The sequence below is a fragment of the Colossoma macropomum genome, unplaced genomic scaffold, assembly GCF_904425465.1.
Source record: "Colossoma macropomum unplaced genomic scaffold, Colossoma_macropomum, whole genome shotgun sequence".
NCBI lineage: Eukaryota > Metazoa > Chordata > Actinopteri > Characiformes > Serrasalmidae > Colossoma > Colossoma macropomum.
The window spans coordinates 15,501,424-15,517,059 of NW_023494791.1; the positions used below are offsets into that span (position 1 = coordinate 15,501,424).

Here is a 15,636-nt window from a genome sequence, read left to right on the forward strand (position 1 = left end):
TTAATTTATTTATTTGGATTCATTCTAATGTTAGTGTATTTTTTTGGAATAAATAAACGTTTGCTGCCCAAATAAATAACTATACATATATTATCATATGCTGAATACTTTTGCAGAGTGTATGATAAAATATAAAATATAATATACAAAATAATTACCTCAATTCAAATTTCTGAGAACTGTCTGAGTAAACATTTCAAAAGTAATGCAAAGTTACAGGAAGCTACTGAACAGATCTCAGAATGTGAATTTCTGATTTTTTATGAAAAGAGCTGAAGCCTAGGTAGATGGTCCATTGGGGGATTTTGCTAAATAATAGGCAAGTCATTTTTTTTTCCTCCACTGAACAGTAAGTAGTGCTCTTTGTGCTAGAAGAGTGATTAGCACAGTCTGTCCTCAGCCTCACCAGAGAAATATGATGCGTGGCTGCCAGTGACTGTCAAATGTGAAATTAGCACACAGCTCCAGATGTTAGCCTTCCATAATTTTTCTTCAATTTCTCATAAATAGCTGGAGTTGTTGAATAAATACTATCACAATGCTTGTCAAGCAGCTGTATGGCTTGCACAACAAAACACACAAATGGATAGTTCTGGTGTGACCTGAAATGATACAAGTACAGGAGTGAAGTTTTATAGGTCCAAGTATTAAAGGAGAAAATTGTACAAACCTCATTTCTTCTCAATCATAAGTTTTATCTTAGCTGTGCTGGGGTAAAATATATAATTTGCAGTAATATTAATGGATTTTGAATCCATGACAACAAATTAAATGCAAGGCAGGAAGTGAACAATAGCCATAAGACATATTCATTCCAAATCCAGCACTGCTTCCTAATCCCTCCCACTTCCAGCATCTCATCAGGAGGTTCACAGGGATAGGTTTCTATAGCAACCAACCCAGTGGCTCTCCAAATGATGGCCCTTGCTGCCATAGAAGGGATCACACACATGCTGACACAGTGTTTTAAAGCGTCTTCGGTCAACCTCATCTAGAGCCTGACGTACAGTTCTCTCCAACCATCTATACTAGATATATGTAAACGAATATCGCTGCTGTCGGAAGAAAACCTTGCATCTCCATTTTTGTCGTTTTTCAGTTTTTGACATGATTTGAAAATGTCTGTTGCCCTTTACATTGTTTGTAAATTTCATGATGAATGGACCAAAAGAAACAGCACAAAATGACTTGGAAAAAATTTTGGTTCTTTTGACTTACATTGAAAGTAAAGTAGGTTTTTTCCTTCTCCTGTAAAGTTTTTAATTTCGGAGATACAAGGTTTTCTTCCAACAACAGCGATATAAAATAAAACCCCAGGTCTGTGAGCAGTAAGAACTTTTCACTTGGCTTGCAGGATTACAAGCTCACTGGCTCACTTTTGAACACATTTTTTCTTGCTTGCATGCTAGCTTGTTTTTTTCTTGTGTGCTTTCTATCTTTTCTGCTTGCCATTGTAGCTTTCTGTCTTTTCTTTCTACCCTCCACACTCTTTCACTCTTCCTTACACACTGTACACATATACACACAGAGCAGCGTTAATCCCAGGTGAACACTCTTGACAAGCATGACATATTAATGCACTTGTATGAGTGTGTGATTAAATGACCTTTCGGCATGTGAGAGATTGTATGCTGACTGACGGGTTTTGCTCATTCAGTCTCCTCTAATCTGCCATGAAGAGTGACATTATCATTACTCTAAATTAGCATTCCACAGACGAAACACACACCGCACTCTATAGATCACCCTTTTATAGCTCTACTAGACTCACAACTCAGTTTAATTTCAGTATTAGCAAATCCTGGCAGGCTAGATTCTAGGATAACTTGTGGTCTCACTAATTCAGCTTGTCAGACTCGAAAAACGAATGTGGATACTGTTATTAATTGTCCGTGGGAGGGAGTTAAGAGGCTTGAAGTCATTTTTTTTTTATCTATTCAGGAACAGCCATTCACTGTATGAAGAACACTGCCATCTATTGGTCAAAGACAGAAACTCAGTCATGTTCAACGTTCTTGTCTGCACTCTGGTACTTTACAATATGTTTTATTTACGCTGCACATTCTAGAGCTGAACTGGTTTAGTTTTACTGCATGAACCTGTGCTTTCATAAGTATTAACATTCTGGCTTTCAGACTTCTGAACCAGAGATTGTTTAGCTGAGCTTGATTGCAAAAGTTACTGCACACTGTTCTAGAGTATTCTAGCCAGCACTTGTCTCCTGAGACTTTGCAGCATGTGCTTTTTATCAGCCCTGACATGCCCACCATGCTGTCTCATTGTCTGTCTCTCTTTCTCCCAATGTGTGTACAGTGAGACCTGAGCCCTTCTAGCACACTGGGGGGTCTCTGTGTGTGTGAGAGTTCGTTTGGTGAGGGTTAATTCCCCACAATCTCAGGCCTGAGGTCGGCTGGCTCTGGGGGACGGCCGCATTGAAAGATATCCGCATCCCGCTTTTCCCACTCTATATTTCCCTCTTCTCTTTTTCTCAGAGCAGCTCCCACAGTAAGACTTCGTACTAGTGCTGCTGAACTGTGGTGGCTAGCCAAAGGAACACACACAAGTCTTTTTACTATGCATGACGTGAAGCAGGCCTGCCACGCAAGGTTGAGACAAAACTATGACAAAAATATAACATGACATGCTTGAAGATATTTTAGTGTTGCACAATTATGTATCACAATATTTCTGAGGTTTGTAAAGTTCGAACAAGGGAGATGCACCATCAAAATAGCAGTGCCACATTAAAATAAGGCTGTGCAAAAAACAGGTACAGTTATCTATTTTGTTTTTTTTACAATGTTTGCAAAAATAAACAGTTTAAGAAGAAAAAATGGGTTTAATAAACCAAAAGGTAGGTAAGTAAGTAAATATATAAATAATTAAATGCAGAATAGACTGACACCCAGTCAGATACTTTGCAGTTGGTGGGTGTCCTTTAAAGGCTCTCTACAGAAATCTGACTTTTTTATGAAGCATTCTATTTATTTATTTATTTATTCATTCATTCATTCATAGAAAAGCACACAGTGTATCTACAGTACTGTGCAAGAGAGACCACTCTTCATTTATTTAATTTCCTATCAAATTGCTCTCATTTCTGAGGATTTTTCATGCATTTTTAGATTATTTATAAAGTAGACTACTTGCATAAGAAAATTGAAAGTCAAAGAAAAACAACTGGAAAAAAATTAAGAGATAGAAGACAACTAAAAGATAAAATAAGACTCCTAACAGCTGTGCAAGAGCTGGTAGATCACCAAAGCTGTCCCTATCAGATAAACAGTACTTAAAACTTTCATCTTTAAGAGAGAGGAGAAAATCAAGCTCCACTCTTGCTCCAGATCTAAAAAAAAATCTACAGGTGTTTCTGTCCATACTTCCACTGTGAGAAGACAACTAAACACTATGGGTTTGAAAGGATGTGTAGCTGCCAAGAACCTATTACTGGGAAAAGGAAATAAACAAAAAAGAACACAATTTGCAAATCAAACAAAGAAGCTGCTGGTGTTCTCAGAACAATGGACTTCTAAGACTGAACTTTAGAGGTGTGAAAAAATATCCCTGCAGAAGTCTCCTAAAAATAATGGAAGCTGTAATAAAGGGGAGGAAACACTAAATACTGAACTTGTGATCTTATATTTAGTTGTTGAGTCTTCTGTGTAATTTTCTAAGTTTGTTTTCTACTTCTTTTTTTCTTGGCACTGAAAACCTTAATGGTCATTTTGACTGGAAATTAAATAAATGTGTAGTGATCTGACTTACGCAATATTTGTTTAAATACTTATGGCGAAAATGCCAATAGACGTTCAAAATAAAGCAGAATAGGTTTATCGGCTGAAGTATAATTATTTTGCTAACTAGCACAGTTCAGCTACAGGTAAGCTTAAGTGGCCTTTCTGAGACAAAAGGAAAACCTTTTTTTTTCCTCTCTTTTTTCTTTTTTTACTTTTCTCTAGAGTGCTATCAGTACTGATGCATGGGCTTATGTTGGGAACATGCATGCATCATACATAACTTCCCTTGACGAACAGCTTTCTCTATGATATATTGTCCGAATGTGCTTTTACGTACCCTTTTACTGTGCGACAGCTGTTGGAACCCCACACACACATACTCTCACACACACATGCACAAAGTCCCCCGGCCGCACCCACACTTCTGTTATTTCAACAATGACTCTGCCGCCTGTCTGTGTAGCATGTGCCAAGTGAGGATTAGTATTTTAGATGACTTCTGATGTTGTGCTGAATAGCCCATGGCTCCGGTTTCCGTGGAGATTGGGTGTTTGGAAGAGGGTCTCATGTTTATTGTGGGCCTTGCTTCTTTATGAGTGCTTAGTTCACTAGCACTCATAACCCTATTTTACCACATGGTCTCGATAAAAGTGTTAAAGGTGTGTGAATTAAGAATGGGTAAATTTTCCTAATATAACCTGATGGGAACTATTTTTGTGTGCTTTAATTTTTTTATTTTGTATTTACAAGTAGAAGTGGTATTATCCACCTAGCACCCCATAGAAGTAACATTTTGAGTCCGTTTTTCAGGCTTATTTAATAAGTTTAAGGAAAATAACTGTCATTTGAAGTATCTTTTTGTTTCACTGGTAATAAGTAAAATGTGCTTTGGTGTCAGTGATCTACCTGCAGCCATGGTCCTGGTTTCCATTCCAGGCAGCCTGTGCTTATTAGTTAATGAAATGCTCTTTAAAGGCGATGGGAAAGAAAAGCAGCCTGGCTCCAGCTTGCTATCTGGCTCAGCTTAGGTTTCAAAACACTGGCTCCCGTTGCCTAGACAGCCAATTTACCCACCTGCCCACAAAGAACACATCTGGTGATTAGATGTCAGATGGCTGCAAGGGACCCTCCACGTGGAACACTCTGAATAGAGGGGGGGTTGTGGATTGAACCAGGCTAATTGTGTAAGCTTTATAGTATGACGGTCATGTAATTTTGACACGTCAGCACTCATCTAATTCTGAATCCTGTATGTTGCAAATCCAGCTCAGTAAGATTGCTTAATATGCTTTCGGAAATATTCCTAGGTCCTTTAACATTCGTCGACTTTCTTTATCTCCATTTTTGCAGATGCCAGTCATGAAGGAGCAGCCGAAGGGATTGAGAACATGGCCGACGCAGTCACTCATGCCAGATTTGTGGGGACAGATCCTGCTAGTGATGAAGTGGTACTTATGAAAATCCTCCAGGTAATAGCCAATGTCTCCAGTTGTCACTCACAAGAAAGTGTTGGAAGTTTCATCACAAAAAACACATCTCAACTATTTGTAGCTCAGGGAAGGGATTTAATACTGAGTTTGACCGTGTGTGATTTTCAGGTTCTGAGGACTCTACTGCTGACCCCAGTGGGAGCCCATCTGACAAACGAGTCTGTGTGTGAGATCATGCAGTCCTGCTTCCGCATCTGCTTTGAGATGAGACTAAGCGGTGAGGCTGGGAACCTGAGGGCACGATTCTGCCTTTGGGACGTTATAACTAACTTTCTATCTCTAAGTGGAAATGAAAACAAAGTATATTTACCATTTTCAGTTTCATATTACATTGACATTTTCAGCTGTTATATTGGCACAGTTAAAACTTCAAATGCTGACCCAGTGCAAGCTAGCTCCCTGCCCCCTAGTCCCTGAGCAGGGCAGTAATAAAGCCTGGGTCTAATCCTGGCCAAACAGAACTGGACTCTTGGGCCCTGAGTTGCTTCTGCCTTGTCTCTTCTAAACTAACCTGACACTCACACTCTCATTCTGTCTGTGCTCTCTCTGCCCTCCACAGAGCTGCTGAGGAAATCAGCCGAACACACACTGGTGGACATGGTGCAGCTGCTCTTTTCCAGGTAACCAGAGAGAGCGAGAGAGAAAAAGCCAGAGAATAAGGGAGGGAATGTGGGATGGAGATTAAGAGCAGAGTTGTCTGCTGGGTGTAAACATAATCAGGCTGAACCTGAGACCAAACACAGCAGAAACTTGCTTTGTGTCCTTAATGGGTTCCAATTTCACTCTCCAATGCTTCCCCAGATTTTATACTTCCGACATGCAAGGCTGTTAGACAGCCTGAGGCTAATGAGAAAGTTGTACAGCTTTCAAACTGCTTTCCTTACCTACATACTAGTTTTGGGCAGTGTTACTAAAACGCAATACAGTGTAAGATGATATTTACATTTTATCTGAAACAATTAGTAAACTCAGCCTTCTCGAATACTGGCACTGTATAATGAAACAATGTCTTAAAAACCTGCCATAGCTTGCTTTGATTTACCTGGTTTATTCTGTTCAGGATTCCTACCCTCACTCCCTACCTTTTAAAGTGCATTTACTAGTCATATATGTAAAAAAGCACTGTTTAGATTGGCTGTCCTGTAATGTGCCTTTTTAAAAAGCAGTCCAGCTGAAACATTGCATGTAATGTCAATGTGAATTGGTGGGGCTAAACTGCTGTAGGCAGATATATGTAAATTTGTTGATTTTTCATGACATTCTAAAAACATTTAATTCAAAATGAGCTGTTTTTGCAGCTTAGACCATATGAAGTAGAGAGTGAATGTTTTGAACCTTCAGGAAAATGTTGTTCTTCTATGAATTGGGACCTTTAAAATGACGCAAAAGGGAATTTTATATTATTAACCAGACAGCAGCCATGCTTACAGAAAGAAAATTATCTGTTTAGCTTTTCATGTATTTTGAGCAGTTCTTTTAAAACTTTCTAAAGCACCCAGTAAACGACAAACATTTCAGCCAACTAACTTTTGCTATCCATCAGTTCCATTAAAATTAAAAATCAATATTCTTGTGTGATACCAATACAAGTAAAGACAATTATTTTGGCCATCACTATGATACTTTTAACTGGCCACAGGCTATAAGGAAAAATATGCTTAATGTAGATTGAAGTCTGACGTCTTTATCTAGTACACTATTACGCTGCTATAAATGTCACCTAATTGTATGCAGTACCCCTAACTCCTGCCATGCAGGTCATAGTGCACTGCTTCTCTAATGCAATAACATGATTATGGGATGGCATTTATCAGAGGTGCGTATCCGTGGAGACAGCACTTGTATTAGACTTCCAGTCACATCCCACACAGACAAGGGAATGAGCCCGCGAAGCAACTCGGTCTACCATCTGCATATAGATGAGGACTGTACACACACACACACACACACGCGCGCACACACACACACACACTTTGTCTCTTTTGCAAAACAAAATCAAAATTTCAGTGATAGCATTTTTTCTCATTTGTCCCTTTTTATGAATGCTTGTGACTAATGCTTCGATATAATTCTGATGTCCTTTAGCTGACCATCAGTGTATTGTTTAAATGAGGGTTTGTAATTAAACACCTTAGGGTCCCTTTGGTATGCACACACACATCCCTGCCTCCACTGTGCACTGCATTATTTCTTTCTCAGACCCTCTGGTCCATGTTGCCTTCATAATGAAGGGTGATGGGCCTTAACAATAAGTGTGTATTACTCTGTGTGTGTGCGCACACATTCACAAGAGAGTAATAAGCAGTGGATGAGGGGTGCGTGCGCGTACGTGAGTGTGTGTGACGGAGAGAGATGGAGTAATGAACAGCGGATCTTATTGAGTGCTCAGGAGGAGGCTTAAGCAGCCTACTGAAAGCATTAGGGATGTTAATCTGTTGGACTCACAGATCATCCAATAATCGAGCCAGCAAGACAACACTCTATTAACGCAGAGCAGCGTTAACATCAGGTCCTGTGTCTCCCAGTGTGTGAGAGGTGACGGTTTATTCGAAGCAAAGCTGCAGTGTCCACACAACGCATCAAGAGAACATCTTCTAATCTAATTCATCTAATGAAGCAGCACTGCAGGTCAAAAAGTCACGACTTGTGAACAAAGATCTCAGCTCCTCTGACATGTTGACTCTGGACTGGCCTGAGAGGTCCTTTTAGAATGACCAGTGCAGGACTTTTAATTTGGTCCAGCTGGACAAGAACCACATCATCAGAGTTCTTACCTTGATCAAAACTACTTTAGAGTCCTGTTGTATTTGTAGGCAGTCACATAACTGTTATAGATGCCCCCCCCCCTTTTTTTTCCTTATGGAAATGTGCATCATGGTTAAAGTTTGAAAGTTTGAAAATTAAATTAAATTTACACAATTTTCTACTTAACCCAAATGTTGATCAGCCAAACATGTTTGGTGTCCAGAATTGATCAGACATGTTTTGGCTCATGATGTAACTTGCAAATAATAAAAGCTTATAGCCACCAGTTTACATCATATTAACTGTATGCCTAAATCATCACCCATTTACTTCCAAGCCACATGAAATTAAGTAATATAAAATAGAGTTGTTTAAGCAGTTTTTGACACTGCATGATGCACTGTTATCCAAAAAAGTGGTCAAAAGTATGTCACAGTTTGTAATTAGCCATCTTGAATCCTGAATGTTGTATGTATGTTAGTCTGTTTTGATATGTGTCATACTGTGCCACTGTAAGTCATGTCTCTGCTTGTTCTCTTTACAGGCTACCACAGTTTAAAGAAGAGGCCAAAAGTTTTGTGGGCACCAACATGAAGAAGGTAAATATGAATGCTGTTTTGAGTGACTCACACCCTGTTGGCTTTGTCCTGTCTGCCTGTTTTCTTCCCCTGTGAATCATTCTCAGACCAGTTTCTCATCTGGACCTTTTAAATCTGTTGTGCTTATTCAACTCTGAGTTAAAACATGATTTGTCTTATTCATCAGGTCTATATCATTGAGCTGTTTTTTTCTGTGAATCACTAAGGTCTTTGATTGATTTATTCCATACTATACTAACTATACTATGTTAGTATGATATTTGAGAACTTTACAATATTTGACAATTTATTTTTCCTTGCATGCTGTTATTAAGTGGGTGTACCCACCTTTTACTGCACTCCTTTTGGTGTAATTTTTTTTTAATTTTTTTATTTTTTTATTTTTAAGAGAGACCTGTGTTTTCTTTACTGTGCTGTAGTGCGTCTGTTTTCCCTTCAACACCTTGCTGTGCTGGTTCTTCTCTACAGATCCCAGGCTGTATCCTGGACACACAAGATCTTATTTATGCAGATCAGCCTAGAAACACCAATCAGAGGGGTTTAGAGAGGGTACTTTTTATTTATATAAAGCAGCCATAATGATTGGGCCTCAGCTAGTGCATTTAAATACACTGGGAAGCATGGCTTAAAGCAGTAATTGCATGGGGGTGTACTCTGAGGTAAATTCCAAGCAACAAATTGTGCAGCACAGTGGTTCTCAGTCCTGGTTCTGGAGTAGCACTACCCTGCATGTTTGTAGTGCTCCCTGGTCAAATACACCCAGTTTGGCTCAGGAAGGGCTTGTTGATTAGTTCATTAGTTGTATCGGGTGTGTTAGGAGCAGGGAAGATTTAAAATGAGTGGGCAGTGGAGCTTCAACACCGGGATTGGGAACCAGAAATGTAGCAGCATATTAAGTGTTAGAACTGTACTGCGTTTAATTTATAGTAAATGCAGTTACACTTGCCCTTAATGGGTTGTTTCTTACTTGTTACTTGGGCTAAATACATGAAAGTATTTGTCAGAAAACATCAAGAAATACATCAAGGGTTGCATCAACATTAAAACTCTCATCTGGTGCAACTTTCATGTGTCTGTGATGTTTGGTAATTTTGCATTTACAAGACATGATTCAGCAGCATTGTTCTACAGTGACATTTAAATATGAATGAAAGCACATAATATAGGTCAGTGCTTTGCTGTAAAATTACGCAGTGTGTCTCTGAACAAGTTGCAGAGGCATTAATAGCATAACGCTGTTCATACTTTTTCCCCCTCTGTGAATGAATCTCATTTTTAACATTTGGATTACAGTGTATTTGAACAGAGATATTTCTAATAGCTGTTCTCTTCACCTATTGAACCATTCATATCTTATAGCCTATAGCCATATCTTACTGTATATTTATGGCTTAGTTAAAGCTTTGCAGCATCATCTGAAGTCCTATAATAATTTAATGTGGGTTCTTGCAGTTTGAATACTATGGAGAATTGTATGACACTAAATATATGTCTTAAATATAAATATACATCTTATATTCTTATTTTAAGGTTCTCATCTCTTTCAGTGAGCTTTCTAATAGAAGTGTACTGTCTATTTGGCAGTCATTTTTTCCTGTCCTGTGTGATTTGGTTTAACCTGTGCATTGATTGTCTTCGTTATTTAGTTAGTGCCCCACCCTGAATGTATGTGTGTCTACAGTATGTACTGTAGAATATGATCTTTTTCTCTCTCTGAAGGATGCACCGGGTTCTCCTTTGTGTGTGTGTGTGTGTGTGTGTGTGTGTTTTTTTTCAGGGTGTATTTGAGAGTTTGAGGTTGTTGTTATATGTATGTGTGATGTGGGTGTGTTTGTATGTATGTATGTGTCTTCATAGGAGTTGCATGTGTGTTGTCTGGGTATGTATGTGGAATGCCACAGTCTGGTCATATTCATTATGATGTGTGTGTGCGCGTTTGCCCGATGCATGGTGTAGTTGTGTATGCACTCTCCTGTCATGCATCTGTGCTCTCTGCGCTTGTGTGTTCACCACTAATCCTGGGGCCTGCCCCTTCTCTCCCGAGGCTTACAATATCTTATGGAAAAACAAGCGAGTGCAGGTAAGGAGAAGAGATTGCAGTAACAGTAACTGTACTTTCCTCTAACCTTCCTGCTCTCTCCCATCCGAACCGCTTTAGTACATGTTACTTCAGAGGAATCTGCACATCTCTCCTCTGTTGTATATTGAAGATGCAAATGTGATTTCTAATTTTATTTTTGTACAGTACCAGTCAAAAGTTTGACCAAGTATTTTTCATTATCGTGAAGCTTTATGAGGTTATTAATTTACTCATGAAGCTTCTTGAGGGAATGCCATGGGTGTGCAAAGCTTTGCACACTCTTGGGATTCTCTCAAGCAGCTTTATACATTTTCTAGATTTTTTGAAGAATCTGAAATACAAAGGTCACTGTGTTCCTTCTTTGTTGAATATTTTGTTGTTTTGTGTAAATGATTATTCTAAAAAGTGTAAAATAGTAAAAATAAGGAGAAGCCTTTAAGTGTAGGTGTCTAAACTTTTGACTGCTTTAATTATTAATTTATTTGGGAATGTCATTTTTCTTAGACACAGTCTTATATGCTGAAGGATGTTAAGACCATGCAAAAGAGGCTTTACAAAGCAGATGTTATTGAAGTGGGGTTTATAAATTTGTTTTGAGTTGGATGCTGGCTAGATGGTGATTATTTAAAGGGAAATTCCACTCATTTTTCACAAGTTTTTGCATAATTAAATCATTAAGATGTGAACAACTTCATTCATAATGGTCTTAAATTAAATGCTCTGTTCTAGAGGACCTTACAGAGTCATAATGGTTCAGTAAATAAGATGGATATATATTTGCGTTGTAGACATCACGGCTGCTGGTTGCTATCACCACTGCTGTAAACAAATCCAAATCGTTAATTTCTCTACAGTGAACCATATCATATCAAACCACCCTGAATGACTTTGTGTACATCTCAACAACTAAATTATGCAAAAAATGGAAAAATAGGTAGAGTTCTCCTTTATTTAAGCACAAGAGTAGTAGGCTACTACTCTTACTGCCACTGGCCTTGCAGCAGGTGATTATAAAGTGCAATTTTTCTAAAATGAATTTATGTAATGTAATTTTGTAGAATTAATTATTATGCAATAGTTCCCTTCAACTAGGTATACCACAGATAATGTTTCATAAGCCTGAGGTGCTGCACATGTCTGCATGGGTGCCTGTTCTTATCTTATTAGTTAAGTTATGCTGTCATCTCAGAACTGCTCCCAGATGATGCTTATTTGAGTGCATGTGGAGTGTTTTTCAAATGAAAGTACTGGCATTGTGTGGTGTTCAGCAGTCTGGCATGATGTGTTTTACCTTAAATGATTTGCTGTGTTTTCCAGTTGAAGATGCGCGCTGGTGGAATGAGTGAATCGTCCAAGTGGAAGAAGCAGAAGCGTTCTCCTCGGCCTTCTCGTCACATGGTCCGCAGCCCCTCAGGACAGATGGACCAAGCTCAGCTTACCACTCTTAGCAACAACCTCTCAGGTAAACCTCTGGGTCAGTCAGTGTCTATGAGAGGAGAAGAAGGAATACTTATTATCTAACACTTAATGTACTTTTTATTTCATGCAGAAATTTAATCTCATTATACCTTTACTCCAGCACTCAACAAATACCAGCACCCCAAGTACTGTTTAAAATCCAGCACCGCTGGGTAGATGCTGTGACTGAAATGTTTTTTAATAAATGAATTAATGCAAAAAAAATCATATGAAGATGTGTACAAAACGGGAAGTAATTTTCTTTTTAAAAACTGGATTTTTACTATAGATGTAGAGATACAAGATTTTTATTATTATTACTCTTATCTTTAATATTTAAAAGAAAGTTAAAGGGCAAAAAAATATTGTTCAGGAATTGGTTTCCAAATCAAGGTATTGTCATCAGTATCTGAATTTTTTTTTAACAATACCAAGCCCTGTTCATGGCTCATAGTTCAGCCTGGCTAAATTGTTTTTAATGAAAGCCATTGTCAGTAAGTGAGTGAGTGTCTGAGAGCAGAGAAAGCACTAAACTGTGCAGTGCTGTAGACCTCCAGAAACACCATTTTAAACCATTAACTTGATTCTTAGTTAAGAAAAAGAACCTGAGAATTAAATTTGCACCTGTGTATGCCTCTAGGTGGAGTGCCCTTCATTGAGCAACAGAGTAGTGGCTCTGCAGGTCTGCCTGCGTCTGACAGCGTAGCTTCCTCCATCTCCAGCCCTACTACAGACAGTGGCCTGTATAACTGCTCAAAGACCACCTCTAAAGAAGACCTCACAGACCTGGAGCAGATCAGCTCCACAGCCACCACTCCAGGCACAGCACCCAACACTGAGCCAGGCCAGCTGGACTCACAGGTAAAACTCCAACCAGTGACTCTTAAAAGGGAATTCCACCGTTTTATTTAAATTTGTACATAAATAATTGTAAACAAAAGGAGAGTTCAGAGAGGATTGACGTGAAACGGTTCATTTTAGAGAAATTAGAGTGAAAATTGTTCACAGTGGTGGTGAACCAGATGTCTAAAGAGTTAAATGCCTCTAAAGGCTACCTCACAGAAAGATATTACATAAAATGGTTATGAAGTATGCTGCATGATGTCTGTGACATTGTTTTACAGGTTTTGGCCTAAAACATATTGCGATCTTTGGTCCCTGTCACCACCAACATAGAGAAATTCAAGCCTGTGGATTTCTCTGTAGTGCGCCATTTCATGTCAAACCACTATGAATAACTTTGTTTCCATCTTAATGACTGAACTACACAGAAAGTTTGCGTAAAAAATCAGTAGATTTCTCTTTTAACAAAACTGCTCCTGCGCTGAATCGGCCTTATCTGCACAAAATGATTAATATTAATGTATCAATGCTGTCGAAAGGAATTCTCGTATCTCCATTTCTGTCGTTTTTCAGTTTTTGACATAATCTGAAAATGCTTGTTACCCTTTACATTGTGTGTAAATTTCACGAAGAATGGACCAAAAGAAACGACCCAAAATTACTTGGAAAAAAGTCTGGTTCAATTGACTTACGTTAGAAGTGAAGTAGGTTTTTTCCTTCTACTGTAAAGCTATCATTTTGGAGATACAAGGTTTTCTTCCAACAACAGCGATATGATACAAACTTGTTAAATGTTTTAAGGTTACAACTCATTTAAGTATTATATCTTTTTTGTCCCTTTTCTTTGTCACTGCCATCATTCAAAACCTCCTCTATGTGACAAGTGATGTCCTCTTTTATGGTGTAGCAGTGGAAACCATATTGTTCCCAGCACTTGTAGTTTTTTTTTATAATTTGATGGAATGACCATGTGTCTCATATCAACATTACAGAGTTTATAAATAAGCAGCTTATCAGCTATAAGATAATATATTGGTACACTTTTTTTTAATTGACATCGTTGAGTAATAATCAAGTTTATCAAGTAATCATTGCAATCCTAAAATCTTTCCTATATGAGAGTTACTGAAGGTCGGTGCTGTGGTTTGTTGTTGACAGTGTGAGGGTAGGCAGGTGGAACGTACTCAGTCTGCCTCAGTGGAGTCTATTCCTGAGGTGCTGGAGGACAGAGACTCGCTGGCAGAACAGTCTGACTCTGCATCGGTGCATGACATGGACTATGTTAATCCCAGAGGAGTGCGCTTCACACAGTCTACTCAGAAAGAGGGTACACTATCTGCTCAACTTGTTGTCAGCTCTATTCTTTTGTGATTTAGTTTGATTAGCAAATGCGTTTTAAAAAAAATGTACTTACATAGTTTTATTTCCATCAGGAGCTGCTCTGATCCCTTACGGACTGCCCTGTTTGAGAGAGCTCTTCCGCTTTCTCATCTCACTCACTAACCCTCATGACCGTCACAATTCAGATGTGATGATGCACATGGGCCTGCAACTGCTGAACGTGGCCCTGGAGGCCGCACACATTGCTCCCTATCAGTCACTGCTGGGTCTAGTCAAAGATGAGCTCTGCAGACATCTCATTCAGGTTTGGCTTTTCTCTAGAGTTTTCTTTTGTAAATCTGTGTATGTATTTACACCTCATAAAAAGATGCTCAACCATATTTTGCTCTTTTTGTTATAGTTATTGAGTGTGGACCGAATGAATTTGTATGCTGCTTCTATACGAGTCTGCTTTCTGCTCTTTGAGAGCATGCGTGGACATCTCAAGTTTCAGCTTGAAGTACGTAAACTGCTTATGCAATGAGTTTTTACAAATATAATCTTAATTTCTTTTTGCTCATGGCTGTTGTAAAACAACATATGTGAAATAGGCAATTATTTTTCCATCCCCTGCAGATGTACTTGAAGAGGCTAATGGACATCATTACCTCAGAGAACCCAAAGATGCCCTATGAGATGAAGGAAATGGCCCTTGAGGCAATTGTGCAACTCTGGAGAATCCCTAGCTTTGTCACTGAGCTTTACATTAATTATGATTGTGACTTTTACTGTTCCAACCTTTTTGAAGACCTTACCAAACTGCTCTCCAAGGTGATCCAACCTTCAGGCAACTGATCAGCACTAAGCATACATGCCCCCTTACTGGATAAATTTAGCAAGACTGCCGAGACTGTTGGTTACCAGACTGTTGTTCTCTCTTTGCAGAATGCCTTTCCAGTGTCCGGGCAGCTCTATACAACCCATCTTCTCTCACTTGAAGCGTTGTTAACTGTCATTGACAGCACAGAGGCCCACTGTCAGGCTAAAGTGATGAACAGTGCTGCTGAGCAGGACCAGTCAGAAACATTAACAGTTGAAGGGGAGGCCACTGTCAATAACACAAATGCAGCAACAGGTATATAGACCAACAATCAGTGTGGTGTTTTTCAGAATCATTGGGCCTCATTCACCAAGTGTTCTTAAGAAGAAATTTCCTTTTGAAATCCACTTACACAGTTTTCATGAAGGTTGTGACATTTACCAGTGTTTTCTTATTTGAGATTTGTTGTTAGGTAAGAACAGAATCCACACGCACTCACGACCTCAAGAGCACAAAGGTGCGAACAGTTGTGCAGTTTAAGAAC

At 38.9% G+C, this 15,636-nt stretch overlaps 1 protein-coding gene across 5 annotated transcripts in view; it reads left to right on the plus strand.

Annotated features, from left to right (window-relative positions):
* gbf1 (golgi brefeldin A resistant guanine nucleotide exchange factor 1) overlaps window positions 1-15,636 on the plus strand; it is a 66,932-nt gene that overhangs the window by 35,878 nt on the left and 15,418 nt on the right. For 3 of the 5 annotated variants that reach the window (XM_036574080.1, XM_036574082.1, XM_036574081.1), the window contains exons 5-16: window positions 5,088-5,206; window positions 5,336-5,444; window positions 5,787-5,847; window positions 8,517-8,571; window positions 9,040-9,120; window positions 11,969-12,113; window positions 12,750-12,970; window positions 14,111-14,279; window positions 14,386-14,597; window positions 14,694-14,792; window positions 14,909-15,103; window positions 15,218-15,407. In XM_036574080.1, the coding sequence (XP_036429973.1) occupies window positions 5,088-5,206; window positions 5,336-5,444; window positions 5,787-5,847; window positions 8,517-8,571; window positions 9,040-9,120; window positions 11,969-12,113; window positions 12,750-12,970; window positions 14,111-14,279; window positions 14,386-14,597; window positions 14,694-14,792; window positions 14,909-15,103; window positions 15,218-15,407 (1,656 nt within the window). The remainder of the gene's footprint in view (window positions 1-5,087; window positions 5,207-5,335; window positions 5,445-5,786; window positions 5,848-8,516; window positions 8,572-9,039; window positions 9,121-11,968; window positions 12,114-12,749; window positions 12,971-14,110; window positions 14,280-14,385; window positions 14,598-14,693; window positions 14,793-14,908; window positions 15,104-15,217; window positions 15,408-15,636) is intronic. The other 2 variants (XM_036574084.1, XM_036574083.1) reach the window with 1 other exon arrangement.